Raw genomic sequence first — 16920 nt, forward strand, 5'->3', positions numbered from 1 at the left:
TGCTTGTTTGTACAAAGTGGGGTGAGGTTTTATTGTTCATGGAAAGGTTCTTACTATTCTGGGATTACTGTGTTATGTACCGAGCTTGTTAGTTTATCAGTATAAAGGTTGTTTTAAAATAACTTGGGCAGTGGAGTCTTTTATTGTACTAAGGCTATTGGTCCTTTTGCCATGGTTTTAATATCTGTACAATGCCTAAAGCAGTGGTCTCCAACCTTTTTACACTCAAGATCACTTTTTAAATGACAGAACAAGCCAAGATCTACTGCCCTGCCCCTTCCTTGAAGCCCTGCCCTCTCTGTTCTCCTCCCTCCATCACTTGCTATCCCCAGCCCCTTACACTGCTGCCTTTCCCCCCCAGTTCTTCTGCAGGAAGAAGTTTATCCAACATTTGGCCTGTCTAGACTTGACCAAATGTCAGAAAAAACCCTTCTTTTGGAAGCCCCCTTATTCCTTATGGAAAGAGGAATATAGGGGTGACCGAAAGATCATGTTTGCTCTTCCACTAAAAGAAGTGGAAGAACAAACGCATCCCTGGATGAAGAAGAGTTTTTCTGGGATATCTCCAGAATCCTGAAAAACTCCTGCAGTCTAGACATACCCTTGCTGGGTTGAGACAGGATGTGTAGGCTCCGGGGAGGGAATGAGGGACTTGGGTGCAGGAAGGGATGAGAGGTGCAAGCTCTGGAAGGAAATCCGGATGCAGGAGAATGTGGATAAGGGGATGCTGGCTTGGGGAGGGAGTTACAGGCTGGGGAGTGTTGGGGTTAGATGTAGGGTTAGGTTACTAAGTAAGCCACAGACTTCCGGATGTGAGGGTTCAGGAATTTGGGGTGAGGTATGTGAGGGGCTCAGGGCAGGGGGTTCCAGTGTATGATAGGTTGAGATATAGGGTCTGGGGGAAAGGGGAGTGCAGGAGTGTCATGATGCTGTGGCCAGATGGGGGCTTGGCCCTAATTGGGGGTTTGTTGGCCGGGCTTCATTTTCAAATAAAATACTATGTCAAACACAAAAAGTTTCTGCATTGTCTTTATTTCTGAGAAGGGCAGGGAACCTGTTTGGACAGGGAGCCGGGAGGGCAGGGGACCAGTAGGGACAGGTTTCTGAGGCTCGGAAGAGGGGGGAAGAGAACAGAGGGAGGTGGGAGCAGAAAGTCCCCTGCTATCGCCTCCTCCCAGGATTCTGCCCCACCCTCCCAGGGAAATCAGCGCGTGCCTCCCGCAGTGCAGTCATGCCCCACGGGCGCCTGCCCTGGGGCAAACCCCCTCTCCTGCAGCGCAGCATGGCCAACCCGTGGCAGGGCGAAACCCCCACAGGAGCCTGCCCTGGGGCCAAACCCCCCTCCCGTGGCAGGGCCAACCCCCACGGGCACCTGCCCCAGGGCCAAACCCCCTCTCCCGCGGCGCGGCCAGTCCCCTCTCCCACAGCGTGGCCAAGCCCTCCTCCCCCCACAGCACGGCCAACCCCCAAGGGTGCCTGCCCCGGGGCCAAACCCCCCTCCCGTGGCGTGGCGTGGCGTGGCGCGGCCAACCCCCTCTCCCTCTGGTGGCACAGGGAAAGCCCTGCACTCAACTCACCCCTCCAGCACCGGCAGCGCAGGGAAGCCACTGCACTCCTCCTCCAGGGCCGACGCCCCGTCCCCCAGCACGCAACAAAGCTGTGGGAGGGGAGCAGCCTGAACTTCCCAAACCCCCGGAAGCGACACAGGCTTCAGACAAGACTTTCATCCACCCTGCGGGAAGCTGGCACTACACTAGAGGTAGGTAGTGGGGCTTCTTGGGGGTGGGGGGAAAATGGGGGGTGGGGGTGCCCAAACGCCTCATAATCAACGGGTTGGTGACCACGTGCCTAAAGGAGTGATAGCTGAGGTTTAAAATTTGCATTTTACTAACACCCATTGCTGTGCATATTATGGTGTTTAGAAGCCCCAGTCATGGACCTGGACCTCATTGAACTGGGTACTGTACAAACACAGAACAAAAAAAGAGCTTTAGCTACCTCCTCTCATCATCTTTCTTAAATAAGAGGAAGCCTACTTGACATTACTGTGCTTCTTCCTGTGGGCCCAAACCTACAAACCTGTGATAAAACTGCCCTTCTTTCAGCAGATTTTGTGCATATGAAAAAATACACAATCAGGCTCACTTTGTTCTTGAGAAAAAACCCAACATACCTGTACCACAGCAAATGACCTCTCTGCACAAACTACCCAAAACATCAATTCATCTTTCACTTTGGGCTAGATTCTGAGACATTTATTCATTACAGGTAGCCCTTTTTTATCTGTGGATAGTCTGTTATAAGATGGGTCTAACACAGTGGTACCCGCAGACCACCCCGCTCAACACAGACCTTTTTGAGGCCCACCAGCCACTATGATGACTTGAGAGGGTGAGGATGTAGGGTCTAGCCAGTAGGTAGGGTACAGGAGCAGGCTGAAAGTGAGGGTTTTAGTGGGAGGGAGGTTGCAGGATCAGGCTGGGGTTGTGGGGGTCTCTGGGAGGGAGGTGCATGAAGAAGATGGGGGCATGAGGATGATAGGGGGTGCTTACCTGGCTCTGTGCCTCCCTCTGCTCCCATTGACCATGATTCAGACTAATGGGAGCAGCAGAGAAAGCCTCCAGGCGAGCAGTTTCCTGTGCTACTGTTGTTCCCATAGCTGAGTGAAGGAGGAACAGCAGCATGCGGAGTCACTTTCTTTCCCCTCGAGCAAGATCCAGACCATGAGGCTTGCCCCCTTCCTCTCCCGCAGTGGGAAGCTGTCACTTGTGCTCCAACTTTGCAGGAGGAAGATGTGGGGCTGGAGCACTAATGCAGGCTCCCGACTACAGGGGAGGGGGGGCAGTCCCGAGCCTGCGGACCACCTGCAAGACAGCTGCAAACCACTAGTGGACCACGGACCACACTTTGAGAACCACTGGTTTAACACATTCTTATTTATTTTGTGGCTTTGATTTCATTGCTGAGCTGATTATACGATTATTAATCTTCAGAGATTCTTCATTTAAAATGAGTGATTTAGAGCCAGACAAGTAGAACACTACAGCATCTATCCTGAATTTCGTCTGAAGTACTGAACCTCAGTGACAGCAAGCCAAGATAATATTTTAAACCTGTTAATCACATTTATATTTACAAACATTAAAAACACCATTTAAACTTAATTTTTTCATTTGTAATAAATGTATTATGCTCATCTTCATTATTTATATTCATACACAAATAGGCATGGTACCGATCCAGTGTGTGCATGGTTAAAAGACTGATCGTTTGTGTATATGGCAAGAGGATTCATTTGTGGATTCAAGACTTGTCAACCTGCCAGAGTTAAAGATTTTAGCTTCTCCATTATATTTTCCTTAGGAAAAATATAAACGTGTATGAATCATTCTGCTAGATGTTGAACTGGCCAGCATTTTGTCCATATCGCTTTTTATGATTTCATATAAGTTTTCAGGGAAGTTTCCTATATAGTTCTGATGACAAAAGCTGCTCACCGCTTTTCACATGCCTAAACAATTTTAAACACAATTGTTCTTTTGATCTTCAAGCACTCTTTTACTTGTTTTTTTCTTCTGCCTTAAGGCCTTTTGCTATGCATCTGGAGTTGAAAGCTAGTAACATTTCTCTTGCTGTCAAGTTGGCTCCTTTCATTATTAATCTGTCTCCATCAGCTGTAAAGGAAAGATCATAAGTGTTAGAGATGACAAAGAAAATTGTAAGAAACAATTTAATATACATTCAAACTAAAATAGGTGTAAACACTCAGTTCATTCAATTTACTTAAAGGTATTCAATTATATTCCCATTACTCTTGAATCTGTGCACATAGCATACATTAAGGGTATGTCTAGACTGCATCCCTCTGTTGGCAGAGGGATGCAGATTAGGCAGGTCGACATTGCAAATGAGGCACAGATTTAAATATCCGGTGCCTAATTTGCATAAAAATGGCTGTCGCATTTTGCGGACTCAGCACTTTGTTTGCAAAAGGCAGCCGTCTAGGGCTCTGTGGAGAAAGAAAGCCTTTTTCGACAGATCCTGTAAACCTCCCTGCAGGAGGCATAAGGGATCTGTCGAAAAAGGCTTGTTTTCTCAACAGAGCCTCGTCTAGACTGCCGCTTTTTGCCGACAAAGTGCTGAGTTGGCAAAACGCGGTGGTCATTTTATGCAAATTAGGCACAGGATATTTAAATCCCTGCCTCATTTGCAATGTCGACCTGCATAATCTGCATCCCTCTGCCGACAGAGGGATGCAGTCTAGACATACCTTAAGAACAAGCAACATTATAAAGTTAACTGCCCACAACAATAAAACTAGCATCCATCTCTGACCTGCCTCATCCAGACATAAGGAAAAGCTCCCCAGATATAAACTAGTTTTCAGAACAGACATATTCCTAAAGTAATTTAGACTATTCTCTGAAGGTCAACAAACTCGGACTCTAATGGTATACTAGAAAAATAAGTCAACTACATTAAGTCAACTTACAGCTAGGGGTATAGGGTCAGTGATGCGTGTCCTCACCAGAAGCACTTCCACTGACCTAAGAGGGACAGTGTAGGGAGCTGACAGCCCAGTCTCTAAGCTCCCCTGGCAGCTCCCTCACAGGAGCCCAGTTGCCCCCAGACTCCCAATGGGTTCTCCCCGCTCAGCTTTGTGGTAAAGGGAACAGCTGCCTGGGTAACGGCCCTACCAAATTCACCATCATGAAAATCTGGTCTTCCCCCATGAAATCCTGTCTTTAGTGTGCTTTTACCCTAGTATGCTATACGGATTTCACAACGGAGAACAGCATTTCTCAAATTGGGAACTTCTAAAAGGAAGTTGCAAGGCAGTTACAAGTTTATTTTAGGAAGGCTGCAGTATTGACACCCTTACTTCTACATGGCCTGCAAAGCTGGGCAACCAGACAGCTACTTGGATTTCTTGTCAACTTCACAGCTCCTACCAACAGTGGAGTAATGCAGTGTCTACACATACACTGCTTCCACCTAGCTACAGTGACATAACCCTTACACCTTGTGCAGGTGGAGTTATAATGTTGGTGTAGTAGGGTACTTACAATGGCAGGAGGAAAGCTGTAGGGTAGATATTGACATAATTAGGTCAATATAGGCTGCCTTACATTGACCTAACTGTGTAATGTAGACCAGTCTAAGGAAGTGGATTCCACATCTGACAAATCACATATAAAGAGGCAAGATGGGTTAGGTACTATCTTTTAGTGGACCTCCTTCCAGCAGTGAGAGAGACAAGCTCTTTCACAAACAGAAGTTGGCCTGATGAAGATATCACCTCACCCACTTTGTCTCTATAGTAACCCAAGACTGACAAAGCTAGAATTCTACTACATGTCATGACAAAGCCGCTGGACCCCCCCCCCAGCAGACCAGGGACACCAGAGCAAAGCCGCCGCCTGCAGGGAGATGGGGAGCAAACCGCGGAGCACGCCCGCAGCGGGACAGCCCGGGCGTGCTTGAGCTGACCAGCAGACCAGGGAGATGGGGAGCAAAGCCTCGGAGCACGCCAGCAGTGGGACAGCCGCGGCGCGCCTGGACTGTCCCGCTGCCCGCGTGCTCTGCGGCTTTGCTCCACATCTCCCAGGTCAGCAGACCAGGGAGACGGAGCAAAGCCGTGGAGGACTTGTGCGGTCCCGCCACCCCCGTCTCCCTGGTCTGCTTGGGGGGGGGGGGGAGTACAGCTAGTGCACCCCCCGAGCAGACCAGGCTTTTCTTGCCTACCCCTGGGGTAGAGCAGCTGGGGGCTGCCGGGTTGGTCCCACAGCGCCGCTCCGGACCAACCCAGCAACACCCCAGCTGCTCTGCCCCAGGCGTCCTGATTCAGCCGCTACTGGTCAGTTTCAGCAGTGGCTGAATCAGGACGCCTGGGGCAGAGCAACCCAGCAGCACCCCAGCTGCTCTGCCCCAAGCGTCCCCAAGTCAGCCGCTGCTGAAACTGACCAGCGCTGACTACAGGAAGCCCGAGGCAGAGTTGCTCTGCCCCAAGCTTCCTGGAATCAGCTGCTGATCAGTTTCAGCAGCAGCTGACTTGGGGTCGCCTGGGTTTCTTAAGTTGAATCTGTATGTAAGTCAGAACTGGCATCCAGATTCAGCCGTGGTTGAAACTGATTAGTTTCAGCAGCGGCTGACGCCAATTCCGACTTACATACAGATTCAACTTAAGAACAAACCTACAGTCCCTATCTTGTACGTAACCCGGGGACTGCCTGTATACGTTAGAAGATCCCACAGAGCTAGCTGCATCTCGTAGACCCATTTCTGCAAACATTTATAAATGTGAATAGTTCCCCCCCAAACTAAGTAAGACAGCTAACATGATCAAGTTATTCAATTACATAAGTAGCTGCAGGATCAGACCTTAAGTTCTCAAAACCTGAGAAGTCTGACAGACCAATATTGCAAGTGAAATGCAAAGAGGTAGAGCAGTCTCTGTAGCAGTATGAAGCCACACTGACTTCAACAGACCTCTGCATAGGTTCAAGGGTTCACTTGAGATCTCTCATTTCAGGATGAGTCTCATGTTTTTTATGAAGTCCACCCTTTTTTTAAAACAGTTCTGAATCCCGTAGAAATGTTTATGATTTCCTTCCCAACACATTAACCTAACTGTGATTCCATTCTGCTTTAGCTCAAAAACATGTTTGTACTACACCTAGTACAATGTGGTTCTGATCCATAACTGAGCTATGAAGGTACTACAACAATACAAATTACAGGAAACAACCACAGATATCTTCTAGTATGAGTCTAGTAAGGCAATGTTTCTTTTAAAATTAATGATAAACTCCTTACCAAACATGATGTCTACAACTGGTTCGGTCCCATCATGTCTTACATCTGTTTTCACTACACAGTTGATATTGGAGGCACGAGATTTTTTACTGTTTACCTGTTCAAGAAATATTCTGAAAAGATTTAAGTAGAGATTAAATAAGAATATACTGAACATGTTTCTGTAATTAATTTGCATAGTCTGATGTTGCTAGCTAACCCAAATACAAACCAATTAAAATTTACATATACTGCCCCAGTTCATAAGTGCAGACTTGATTGCACGATCATGTTACTAGACAAAGACAGTTTAAAATCCTATTTTGTTTACTTTCTGAATTTCTTTCAGTTAAGACAATTGTAATCAATCAAGTCAGTTTCATTTTTCTTTATAAACAGCTTTATTTTCACATGGTCAATGTTTGGAGCAGAGAGAAATGTTTATTTTGTTTATATATCTGTTTTCATTGGATTTTTTCTAACTCCATGGTAACAATTTGCTGAAGTTTGTGTAATTTGTTTTTCAACACATACTTTTTTGTTAAAAGATCAATTAATAGGGTCCCTTTGAAGCCAGGTCGATCACCTGCAGGAGACAGGAAGGGATTCCCTGCACACATACCAGTATATTCTACTGTGTGTGTTTTTACTGCATTCCTTGGAAGCATCAGCTGTGGCCATAGCTAGAGATATGACACTGGATGAGGTGAGCCAGAACTCTGAGATAGCACCAAACATTCTCCCTCGCAATAGGCTTGCCTGGCTGGTTCCTGCTAACATGCTCAAAGTCTAATTGATTGCCATATGTGAGGTCAGGAAGGAATTTTCTCTGAGGTCAAATTGGCAGTGATCCTGCTTGTGTTTCCCCTTCCTCTGTACTGTATGTTTAAGGGGTACATGCAGGATTAGCTGGGTGTCTCTCACTCATTTCCCTGCCATTGTGAGGGTTTTAGGCATTGGTGCACTGTGGTCCCTTCCAGTCTCTGTCTATGGCTCACAGTATCTGGTTTCAAGAATGATAGAAATGTAGCCATGTTAGTCTGGTGTAGCTGAAACAAAATACAGGACTATGTAGCACTTTAAAGGACTAACAAGATGGTTTATTAGGTGATGAGCTTTCGTGGGCCAGACCCACTTCCTCAGATCTGAGGAAGTGGGTCTGGCCCACGATAGCTCATCACCTAATAAACCATCTTGTTAGTCTTTTAAAGTGCTACATAGTCCTGTATTTGGTTTCACGAGGTCTGTAATATTTTAGTCTTAATTTCAGTTGTTGGGTTTAGCTGGTTGAAGATGGGGACAGCCTATGGTGAGGTCAGACTAAATGACCAGATTATCCCTTCTAGCCTTACTGTGTCTGTATGCACTTGTACATATGCAGGGGGCAATGAAAAAACTCTCCAAATATACTCCAAGTCTATATTTTGCATTCCTTTTGTGAAGTACAATTATTTGTACATTTTAGTAAGTTTGATCACCAAAGAATATCAGTCATTGTTTTTCCTCACTATGTCAAGCACTGTGATGCTAATTACAAAGGACCTTATCTTGCAGCTGACTCCACATGTGCTGAAACTTGCACTGGCATGGCTCCCCAATGACTTTAGGTTTGGCACTTCTATGCTTAGCAGGGTAAAATTAAGCATATGCGCTTGCAGAACCGGGGTCTTAGTCAGTACTCTTCCCTTCGAGACATAACCCTAATTCAGACTAAGCTATTGTGCTAGAGTATAGCTGTGGCAGCAGGAAGACTAGCTGCCCCAAGTACATACTTAGGAACACATTAGGAATGTCAAGGAGTAATCAGTTAGCCAGTTACCGAGTAAGTATTATCTTACCAGCATGCTTACCAGGGTGACCAGCACCCAGCCACCCAGAGCAGATCCCATCTGTGCTGTGGGCAAGGGCTTCTCCAGCCCATCCCGGCCCACCACACTGTGCTGCAGGCAGGGGGCTGCTCCAGCAGCTCAAGATGGCAGGCTGATTAACCAGGTAGTTTAACTGATTAATATTTTAAATGGGCTTTTACATCCCTACGTAGCATCTCGATAGATAGTGGCTAGCTTCTCCCTCACTGCTGCTATACTCTTATTTTTAGGAGGCTATCTCAGTTACATTTCAAGCAGATATGTCCCCTTAAGCTGGAATTTATACTTTTCAGCCCTTTGGATGTCTTTCCCAAAGACAGAGAAGCAGAAGACAGAATAACTGTATTTCAGCCTTTCTTTTGATCACTTGTTCTGCAAAACCTTGTTACGGTATTTTAAAGTGAATAAAAATGGCACCTTCCTATTAAAGAATTGCCTCCTCAGTATGTTCAAACATTTCTACTTACTGATCTACTTAGATGGTTTATTAGATGATGAGCTTTCGTGGGCCAGACCCACTTCCTCAGATCAAATAGTGGAAGAAAGTAGTCACAACCATATATACCAAAGGATACAATTAAAAAAAATTTTTTTTAATTGTATCCTTTGGTATATATGGTTGTGACTACTTTCTTCCACTATTTGATCTGAGGAAGTGGGTCTGGCCCACGAAAGCTCATCAGCTAATAAACAATCTTGTTAGTCTTTAAAGTGCTACATTGTCCTGCATTTTGCTTCAGCTACCCCAGACTAACACGGCTACATCTCTATCACTGATCTACTTACTGATAGTGGGTTGTACCATCTTGCTGAGAGACAGCCATTTTCATTGCTACATTTTACTCTCATTATCAGTGTTGTAAGGATAGCACATTGGAGTGGCAATTTGGAGTCTATTCCTTTTACATTAACACAATTGATACATGAGTATAAATTAAAAGGGTGCCAATCAAACTAACACAATTGTAGAGATTTCACTAAACCAGTAGTCTGAAAATAATGGTATTACATATGTCTTGCTGCATTCTTAACTTGGCCAGTTCTCATGATATTTTATTTGATATTTTAAATGAAATATAAGAATGGTCGTACTGGATCAGATCAATGGTCCATCTAGCTCAGTATCCTGTCACCAGTGCCAGATGCTTCAAAGAGAATGAAAACAACATTACAATTATCAAGTAATCCTTCCCATTTTCCAGTCCTAGGATCTGGCAATCAAAGGTTAGAGACACCCAAGACATGGGGTTGTATCGCTGACCATCTAGGCAAAAGCCATTGATGGACCATGAACGTACCGATTTCTTGTCTGAACCCCGTTATACTTTTGGCCTTTACAATATTCCTAGGGAAGGAGGTCCACAGGTGGTTTGTGCACTGTGTGAAGTACTTCCTTATATTAGTTTTAAACTTGATGCCTATTAATTAAAGCCCTCGTTAGTGGAAATAACTGATAAGAAAATCTCATTATTCAAAATAAAAAAACAACTGTAAGCCCAGTGGTTACAGAGAAAGGCCTGAGTGTACCGAATAGGCTCAAAAAGAGGGCAGTTTTTTAAAGCTTGTTTTTTGGAGAGGAGTTTGTTTTTAAACTCAATTTTTAGATATCTGACTTGGATTTTTTTATACATTTAAGTCTGACAATACTGCTTGCAATTGACAATAATGAGAAGAAAGTCATGTTAACTCTCTGGGCCTAGATAAAGTTGTCTTTGTACTTGGTAACTGATCTAGAACTGATCGCTTGCTCTTGAATGCACAGAACAGCAGACACTCACCCCCAATACCATTTTAGGAACTAAGTAGAAATAGATCTGAGCTACAAAGACGTGCTGAGTGCACCTGACTAGTGTGGGGGACCCCATCCCTTACCTGGAGAGGCTAAGTGAGAAAGAGGGTGAACAGGCCCTGGGGAAAAGTGAACAACTCGGTGCCTCTGGCACAGACAGACAGCCACATCTGCCTGCCTCCTCCTCCCACATGGAAACCCAACTCCCGGCGGGGGGCAGGGCAAAGACCTCCTTTGCTAGCCTGAACGGGACCCAGGCTCCCCCTCCCTCTCCTCCCAGGAGCGGATAGGCCAGGCTGGTCTCTACCCTCCGACTCCCCTATGACAGGGCGAGGAGAACAAGGGGGCACTGGCTGCTCCCCGAGAACGGGGATGGGGGGGGGGAACTGGCTGCTCCCCGAGGGGGGGAATTGGGGGACTGTCTTGTGCCGGGGGGGGGGTAATTGGGGCACTGGCTGCTCCCCGAGGGGGGGGGAGGGGGGGGATGGGGGGGGGGCTGGGGGGGAGGGGGACTGGCCGGGGGGGGGGGGAATGGGGCACTGGCTGCTCCCCGAGGGGGGGGAATTGGGGGACTGTCTGGTGCCCGGGGGGGTAATTGGGGCACTGGCTGCTCCCCGAGGGAGGGGGAATTGGGGGACTGTCTGGTGCCCGGGGGGGTAATTGGGGCACTGGCTGCTCCCCGAGGGAGGGGGAATAGGGGCCTTTGCGGGGGCCTGGCCGCCCTCCCGAGCTCTCCTCACCGCGTGGTTTCCACGTTGGTTTGGAAAGGGCAGAACCGGACCATGACGCTCTTCACGTGTTTCAGAACCACCGTGGCCTTCAGCACCGCCATTTTCTCCTTGCGTCCCCTTGGAACTGCAATTCCCGGAAGCCTCTTCGCCGAGGCGAGGCGCAGACGCGGGCGGCTGTCGGCGCGCGCCGCCCCATGGGAAATGTAGTGCGCGGCGGGCGGTCTGCGCTGCGGCCGGCGTGTCCTAGGAGCACCCCCTAGCGGGCAGCCTCCCCGCGGCCTGCGAAGCTCGGCGCGGGGCTCGCAGCCTCTGCCACGGCGCGAGGGCGGGGCCGCTGTGTCTGCTCAGAGGCGCTTTCACCCACTGGAAGAAATTCTCCCAGTGCTCAGCAGTGGACTCGGATTTTGCTCCGGGAGCAGCGGGCGCCCGCTGAGCCGAACGAGGAGGAGGCAGAGGGGAATGTCAGCGGGTCACCCTGGGGCCAGGCCAGAGCTGCAGCAAAAACCAGCAGGGAACTATTTAAAGAACCGGCAGGGGCCCACGTTGCGAAAGGGCAGTACCTGTACGAAATGTGAAGTTGCTTTCGCTGCTGGGAGAAGGACCAGGACTAACTGAAGCTTCAAAAGTCAAGTTCAGCTCAGTTAGTTGGAAATTTGATTCTTTTCACATTAACATTTTTTCATTCTTTTTCCTTGTCAGACTTATCAAATAGCGTGCTTGAAATACAGAACTATAAACTTATTATATATTAATGAGATGGTGCCCTGGTAGTTTGTTTATACCAGTGGTCAACAACCAGTAGATGGTAGATCTTGGGGCCTCTGACAGGTAATGCTGACTGGTTTGGCCAAGAGGCTATCCAGTGCTGGCTCTTCGGCTGCCTCTCCAGAACTGCTGCACAACTCCTGCCTTTAGCCTTGGAACTGCCTCCCTCACCCCTAGGAGCTTCCTGCTTGCTGGGCAGAGCCTGAAAAGGAGAGGGGGGGTGCTGATGTTAGGGTGCCCCCTCCCAAGCTATAGTCTGTCTTCACAGAACAGAGGTGGGGGTACAATAGGGCTTGCAGGGAGTTTGCTGGCTACTTTGGGGAGTGGTGCAGGGCCAGGGCAGGGATGAGCCTACCTTAGCTCCACTGCACCACCACCCAGGAGCCATCACAGGTAAGCAGTGTTTTTAAAAATTGGAGACTACTGGTTTATACACAGATCTGCTCCAACTGGCTTTGTGCAGATGGACATTTATTGGCTTCAGTGTGGGCTGTCAATAGAGCTGCCAATTTCCAGGGTTGTCCTAGCCTTCAAGGATTAAAAATTATTTTCAATTAAAGTTCCCCCTTACAAGAAGCAGCTGTTAGCCCCCATTTCTGCTTCCAGGGAAGCAGCCAATCCCCCTAAACTCTCCTCAAGGGGATCAGCCAATTCTCTCTATACCTTGCTCCCAAGGAGCAGCCAGCCCCTCCTACTCCTCCCTCATGGGAAGCAAGTGCTTTGGAGTTTAGGATTAAATTTCCCAAACATCTGGACAAACTATGATTCTTCTGATTATGTCATGTGGTGAAACCTCAAGGGATATGTTCTACCAAAATTGATAACCCTTAATGACACATGAGTCATCACATGCAGAATCAGGACCTACCATAGTTTCTTGTATCTTCCTCTGCTCTCAGTGAATTTAGAATGGTAGGAATATAGGTTATAAAGATCTATCTGCCTAGCAATATATGGCCCTGATCAGGCAATTGATCACTGTGTGTGCACAGGGACATCCATTCAGAGCTTATTGCAGGATCTGAGTCTGTTTTTTAAAGATGTTCCAAGAGGCTTCCATCATTTCTCCTAGGAATTATGTGTCTTACTTTGGTTTGCATAGCCTCCTCTTCTCTGATCATATCTATGTGTTTTTGAGACAAGCATTTTATAATTTTAATATTATAGAATATAGAAGAGAGACCTGCTGAAGAGTCTGATAGAAATGGAAATAAAGAAATATATAAAAGGAGGTAAGATAAACCAACTAACTAAAGTCATTAAACAAATATGGTAGAAATTGATTGGAATGCAGCGTAGCTGTGTAATTAATACATTTTACACTAGATGGCAGAATTTCCTTTTGTAAATTTGTAGGAAATTGCTGTCTGAAATTGTTGGTAGCCACTATTGGCATCCTAACCAACCTTTGGCATGGGAGTTGGGAATAAATCATCTTTGGTAATCTATTTAAATATACTATGAAGTTAAAAGGAGTCTTTCAATACTGTATTTCTTTTGTACCTTGTGTTGAAGTGCTGCTGATGTTTTTCCCCCAGTGCTGTACAAAGGAAGTTAGCATCATTTGTAAATGCTAAGCCATCTTTGTAAAACTTTAAAAAAAACCGAATAGTCTAGTAGAACCTTAAAGTCTAACAAAATATTTTGTTGATCTTTAAGGTGCTACTAGACTATTCATTGTTTTTTATGTTTTTCTAGTTACAGACTAACTTGGCTAACCCTCTGAAGTTTTTGATATCTTTGTAAAATAACTTTAGCTCTTTTTTTAATGTAGCCACTAAGTTAACTCCAGTTTCCTAGTGAAATGAAGCCTAGAATATAAATTAAATAGTATAACTAATTTCAGAAGTAAATATTTTAAACTGTTTTCACATTAATTTATATTACATCTCATTGTCTTTGAAAAAAAAAGTCTGTGTGATAAAGCATTGTAACAAGCCTACTTGTTGAGCAAAACCACTTTGATTTAAAAAGTGATTTAGCAGCTCAGGCACTTAAAGGAGCAAATATATATTTAAAAGCTCAGTTCTGTCAGGTGCTGGTACCATGTATAGTACTCTGAATAATTAAGGTAAAAATAATCTTTATATTGTCCCCTCTTGAGTTTTGATAGCAATTTCTTGTGGAATTTGTAGAGTTTTGCTGTGCAAAATTCAGGGCAAAGAGAACCTTTTTCAGTCCTCTTCTCCATACTGCAAATCAACCTGTTGGCCTTTTTCATGATCTGTAAAGTTTTATCCTCCTCATAGATCTAAACCATAACTTCAAAAGGTATTTTTAAAATCCCCTTTTCAGTAATTTATTTTTAGCTGCTTGCCTGAACCTGATTCATCCAACTTAAAGTTAACATAAGGGAGAATATAAATTCAATAAACTTCAGACAATACCTTCTTTCTTGATCCGTTTAAAAGATAGAATCTTTCTATGAAATGATGCCAAGGGAAACAATGTGTACCTATGTACCTGAATAGTAGGGTTGCCAGATGGTTTCAACAAAAATACTGGACACACTTGACATTACATCACAATCTACATTACATCTTATTTAGAAAATACTGGACATTTCTATTTTCTCAATTGGTTTCCCGAACAGAAAGCTAAAATACTGAACTGTTCAGTTCAAAACCGGACACCTGGCAACCCTACTGAATACTCTGTGTGCTGTTTTGATGGGGGTTCTGTAACTTACTGTTTAAGTCATTGTTTTATTTTAATGGTCTGTTTTTATAGTTAAACCTTGCCCTAAGATGAAGGCCTAAAACATAAGTCCATGTAGCACAGGCCTGATTTGATGCCTGACGCCTAGCTAACAATGGACAAAACATGGCTAACATAAGGCAAAGCTAAGCTGTGAGCAAGAGGCAGGCCCCTGCTCAGAGAACTTGGCACAAACAGGGCTGAGAATGCAAAACAGTAATTGATTCTAGGTACTAACTTCAGAACAATAATTGGTACTGGTCATAAATCGCACGGTACCAGTAACTCATTAAAAAAGACCATGGTACCCACTCCTCAGATACACACCCTGGTTCAGGAAAGATCTAAAATAACAGCATGATGGATAGAGATGATCTAATCAAACCACAAGGTACAGGGTTATGGGTGGTATGTAAGCGTCAGAGGGTAGTAACCTGACAACATCAGAGGGTGGCTACCTGATATGTCAGCAGTGAGGTTTGATTTGTTGTACCTGTATATAAGGTCTTGTCTTGGGGGGACAGTCTTTGTATGACCTAGGGAGCAGTGGAAATTTCCCACTTACTGAGTCATTCTATTGTGGCAAGTACATATGGGTGTTTCCACTATTTTATTCTGTTCCCGTGATTGCTGTCTCCAGATTGCTTGCTGCCCTGCGAGAGGAACATGGGGCAGCAGACAGCAAGTACAGGTGCCTAGTGGTTAATCAGAAATTAACTGAGATACAAGTGTGGGTACAGTGTATTCTAGTAGTGTAATAAATATCCAGTCAATAAGAACTGTTATTAATGCTTAAATTCGACACTTTACACCTGAGTCTGAATAAAGAATCTAATTATCTTACCCATTACAAAGATAGCTTCCCCAATTATCATCTCTAATATCATTAGCCCACAGACATTTACCTTCCCCCCATTCCCCTTCTGTTCTGAAATTTGATTTGTCCTTTTCATATGTGTTCATTTTTTTTAATTGTATCCTTTGGTATATATGGGTGTGACAATTTTCTTCCACTATTTGATCTGAGGACGTGGGTCTGGCCCACGAAAGCTCATCACCTAATAAACCATCTTGTTAGTCTTTAAAGTGCTACATAGTCCTGTATTTTGTTTCAGTCAATAAGAGTATCTCTGCTTTCATACAGGAATTCCAAATACAGTGTGATCAAAGATGCACTCATTTATTGCTGCATTATTAGATATAGATCTTAGCCACTTTGAAGTATTTGTCAGGTATCTCCTTAATCTATAATAATAGGCTAGCAATTACATTAATCTGTACAAATTATATCAAAATATAAGAGAATGAATAATATAATACAGGAGTTCTTTTGAAGAGAGGAATTATGTCAGGCACAATAGACAGTAGATAACTATTCAGATAGGTGTTCCCAGGGAAATTACTGCACACAAATGAAAGAGGGAACGCAGGATGCCAATTACTCCATAATAGTGAAAAAAAACTCCAGTGAATTTTATTTAACTATAATATTGATGTTACAGTGTCAGCTACAGCAATGAGAGTTCTGGAATACTAGCCATTGTCACTGGAAATTTGCAATAAGACAAGCAGGCAGAGAATTTGCATCTAGTGTAAATTTTACAGGGCCTTCAGCAAAGCCAGTTCAGTGCATCTCTCTATTGACTTTTGTCCTGTTAAATATGTACCATGTACATACACACACTTGCATATAAATTGTCCTCATTTCTTCTTAGTTTTGCAGCAGTTGATATAATATGACAAGCACTGGGAGGTTTTATTGATTATATTTGTATCAACACATTTAAAAAATAAGCAAAATTCATTTATAAATATTCTGAGGCTTGTTGCTCAAGTTATGAGCAATGTAGTAGATAATGTCCCCAATGAGATATTAAAGAATAATACGCTAGGTGCACTTTTTAAAAAGTTGAAAAGAACTTGCCTGAAGCTGGCTACAGTGAGAACTCTTTTCATTAGCTATAAAGCTCATTTCATGTCGAAGAAGAAATAAACATCCCCTATGTTCTGCAGGCTTCTCTTCTATTCTTCATCTATCTACCAATCTTTCATCAGTCTACAAAATTTACTGATCTAGCAAGCCACATGGATTTTGGGGTTTGGATGGCTTGAGCTCTGAGAGGTATGGAAAAAATGGCAATCTCCTCCAAGGTTAGACCTGAAGAACAGAGACAGTTAGAATTGACTAGCAAGAACAGGATAAGTGTTAGACACAATAATGCTAAAATAAAGGCAACTCACTTGGCAATCAATTTGAAGCATGTACTTTAAATTA

General features: G+C 44.7%; 1 protein-coding gene and 1 long non-coding RNA gene across 3 annotated transcripts in view; one reads left to right on the top strand and one right to left on the bottom strand.

Moving 5' to 3' along the window:
* Positions 1–2918: 2918 nt before the first annotated feature.
* On the bottom strand, positions 2919–11418 carry MRPL53 (mitochondrial ribosomal protein L53). Its single transcript, XM_075920478.2, has 3 exons — positions 11193–11418; positions 6817–6929; positions 2919–3674 (listed from the first exon to the last, which is right to left on the bottom strand). The coding sequence occupies exons 1-3, from the start codon at positions 11282–11284 to the stop codon at positions 3559–3561; spliced, it is 321 nt and encodes a 106-aa protein (XP_075776593.2). The 5' UTR covers positions 11285–11418; the 3' UTR covers positions 2919–3558.
* Positions 11419–11683: 265 nt separating this feature from the next.
* The window catches only part of LOC149525256 (uncharacterized), a 33841-nt gene continuing 28604 nt past the window's right edge, over positions 11684–16920 (top strand). Inside the window, exons 1-2 of one of the 2 annotated variants that reach the window (XR_016348707.1) lie at positions 11684–11823; positions 13116–13180. This is a non-coding gene — a long non-coding RNA (uncharacterized LOC149525256). Of the gene's footprint in view, positions 13181–16920 lie in introns of both variants that reach the window. The other variant, XR_016348706.1, reaches the window with a different exon arrangement.

This window comes from Pelodiscus sinensis, chromosome 2 (assembly GCF_052426305.1).
Source record: "Pelodiscus sinensis isolate ZL-2025 chromosome 2, ASM5242630v1, whole genome shotgun sequence".
Classification (NCBI taxonomy): Eukaryota; Metazoa; Chordata; order Testudines; family Trionychidae; genus Pelodiscus; species Pelodiscus sinensis.